The following is a 1,408-nucleotide window of genomic DNA, read 5'->3' as shown; positions in this document are numbered from 1 at the left end:
ATGCTTGTAGCGACAGTGGAGAAGAAGAACTCCCTGTTAAAAGGTAGAAACCTCCAGCAGAACCAGGCTCAGTGTGAGCGGCCATCTGCTGAGGCCCACTGGGGTTCAAGGAGACAGAAGCAGACATAGAAAAGGCAGCTGTAAAAGGCGACCTCATCCAGGAGATCCACATTTTCAGAAAACACGCAAAACTCCACTCCTCATCAGTGTTACTTACATAAAGTTACTTACAGTTTAAATGTTTCTTACATAAAGTTTTTCATAATTTTATTAAAACAGCTTTTAAAAGGAGATAAGCTTTGAGCAGGAGGACTGTAGGTGGTACCCGATTTTTATAAAAATTTTTTAACCATATTGAGCACATATAGGGGACTTGGGGTAAAGTGCCTTGCCCATCAACCGGCGGCAGCATGAAGCTGTGATCTAACTCACTGTTTGTAGGCCTGGTTTTCATCTTGTTTGGCCTCACTGTGTCTCCAACATGTCACCCACAGGGCTTCCAGCAGAAGTTTACATTTCACAGCAAGGAGATTGTAGCCATCAGCTGCTCCTGGTGCAAACAGGCGGTGAGTTCATCTTCTCTGGTTGCTTTAAACTCTCTCCAAGGTTTACGGTTCTCCATAAATGTTCAGAGTAAAATTCCTGGTTTAAGGGATGTTATGATGCAGAAATAAAGCCTGATTGGATGTAAACTACCTTAAATGATCACTGATGAGCGAACGAAGCTGCAGCGTCAGATATCTTCCTGCTACTGACTCTCTGTTTCTGTTCCAGTATCACAACAAGGTGTCGTGCTTCATGCTGCAGCAGATTGAGGAGTGCTGCTCTCTGGGAGCTCACGCCGCCGTCATCATCCCTCCTACATGGATCATCAGAGTCCGCAAGCCGCAGGTTAGCACGCAGGTTTCCTGTTTTTATCCAATTCATTACCTTCCACAAGTCTGTTCAAAATAAAGACAGAATAACACATTCCTCACTTGATTCTGCTGTTAACTGTAGAAATAAATGCAGGTCAGTATTTACTAAGCCTCCATTCGATGGCTTTAGACTCCTGATCCACCTCTTTGGCTTCTTGTTTCCCTTTCTGTGATCCAGACTTCTTTCTGATAACTAATCAGTCACTGCAGCTGCAGAGAGGAAATTCTGCAACTGATCATCATTCTGTTTGTATTTCTGCAGACGTCTCTAAAATCCAGTAAAAAGAAGAAGCGGACGTCACTAAAGAGCAACAAGTCGACCAAGAAGGGAGCAGAGGTGAGGAGCTGCGGCAAAGACACGGTGTGATGTGCTGAGACAAATGTTGCTGTAAATGACAAACGTTCTGTTCCCCGGTGGCTTTGAATGCAGCATTTTGTTCCTCAGTAGCTTTGAATGCAGCATTTTGTTCCTCAGTAGCTTTGAATGCAGC

General features: G+C 44.2%; 1 protein-coding gene across 3 annotated transcripts in view; it reads left to right on the top strand.

The window, feature by feature from the left end:
• Positions 1-1,408, top strand: part of dgkz (diacylglycerol kinase, zeta) — a 100,160-nt gene that overhangs the window by 67,722 nt on the left and 31,030 nt on the right. For all 3 annotated transcript variants that reach the window (XM_015399048.1, XM_015399047.1, XM_015399050.1), the window contains exons 7-9: positions 495-566; positions 775-891; positions 1,180-1,254. In XM_015399048.1, coding sequence (XP_015254534.1) covers positions 495-566; positions 775-891; positions 1,180-1,254 — 264 coding nt within the window. The remainder of the gene's footprint in view (positions 1-494; positions 567-774; positions 892-1,179; positions 1,255-1,408) is intronic.

The sequence above is a fragment of the Cyprinodon variegatus genome, unplaced genomic scaffold (genome assembly GCF_000732505.1).
Source record: "Cyprinodon variegatus isolate N-32 unplaced genomic scaffold, C_variegatus-1.0 Scaffold984, whole genome shotgun sequence".
NCBI classification, from domain to species: domain Eukaryota; kingdom Metazoa; phylum Chordata; class Actinopteri; order Cyprinodontiformes; family Cyprinodontidae; genus Cyprinodon; species Cyprinodon variegatus.
The sequence above is the reverse complement of the archived record's forward strand: the minus strand, read 5'-3'. Positions and strand labels throughout refer to the sequence as shown.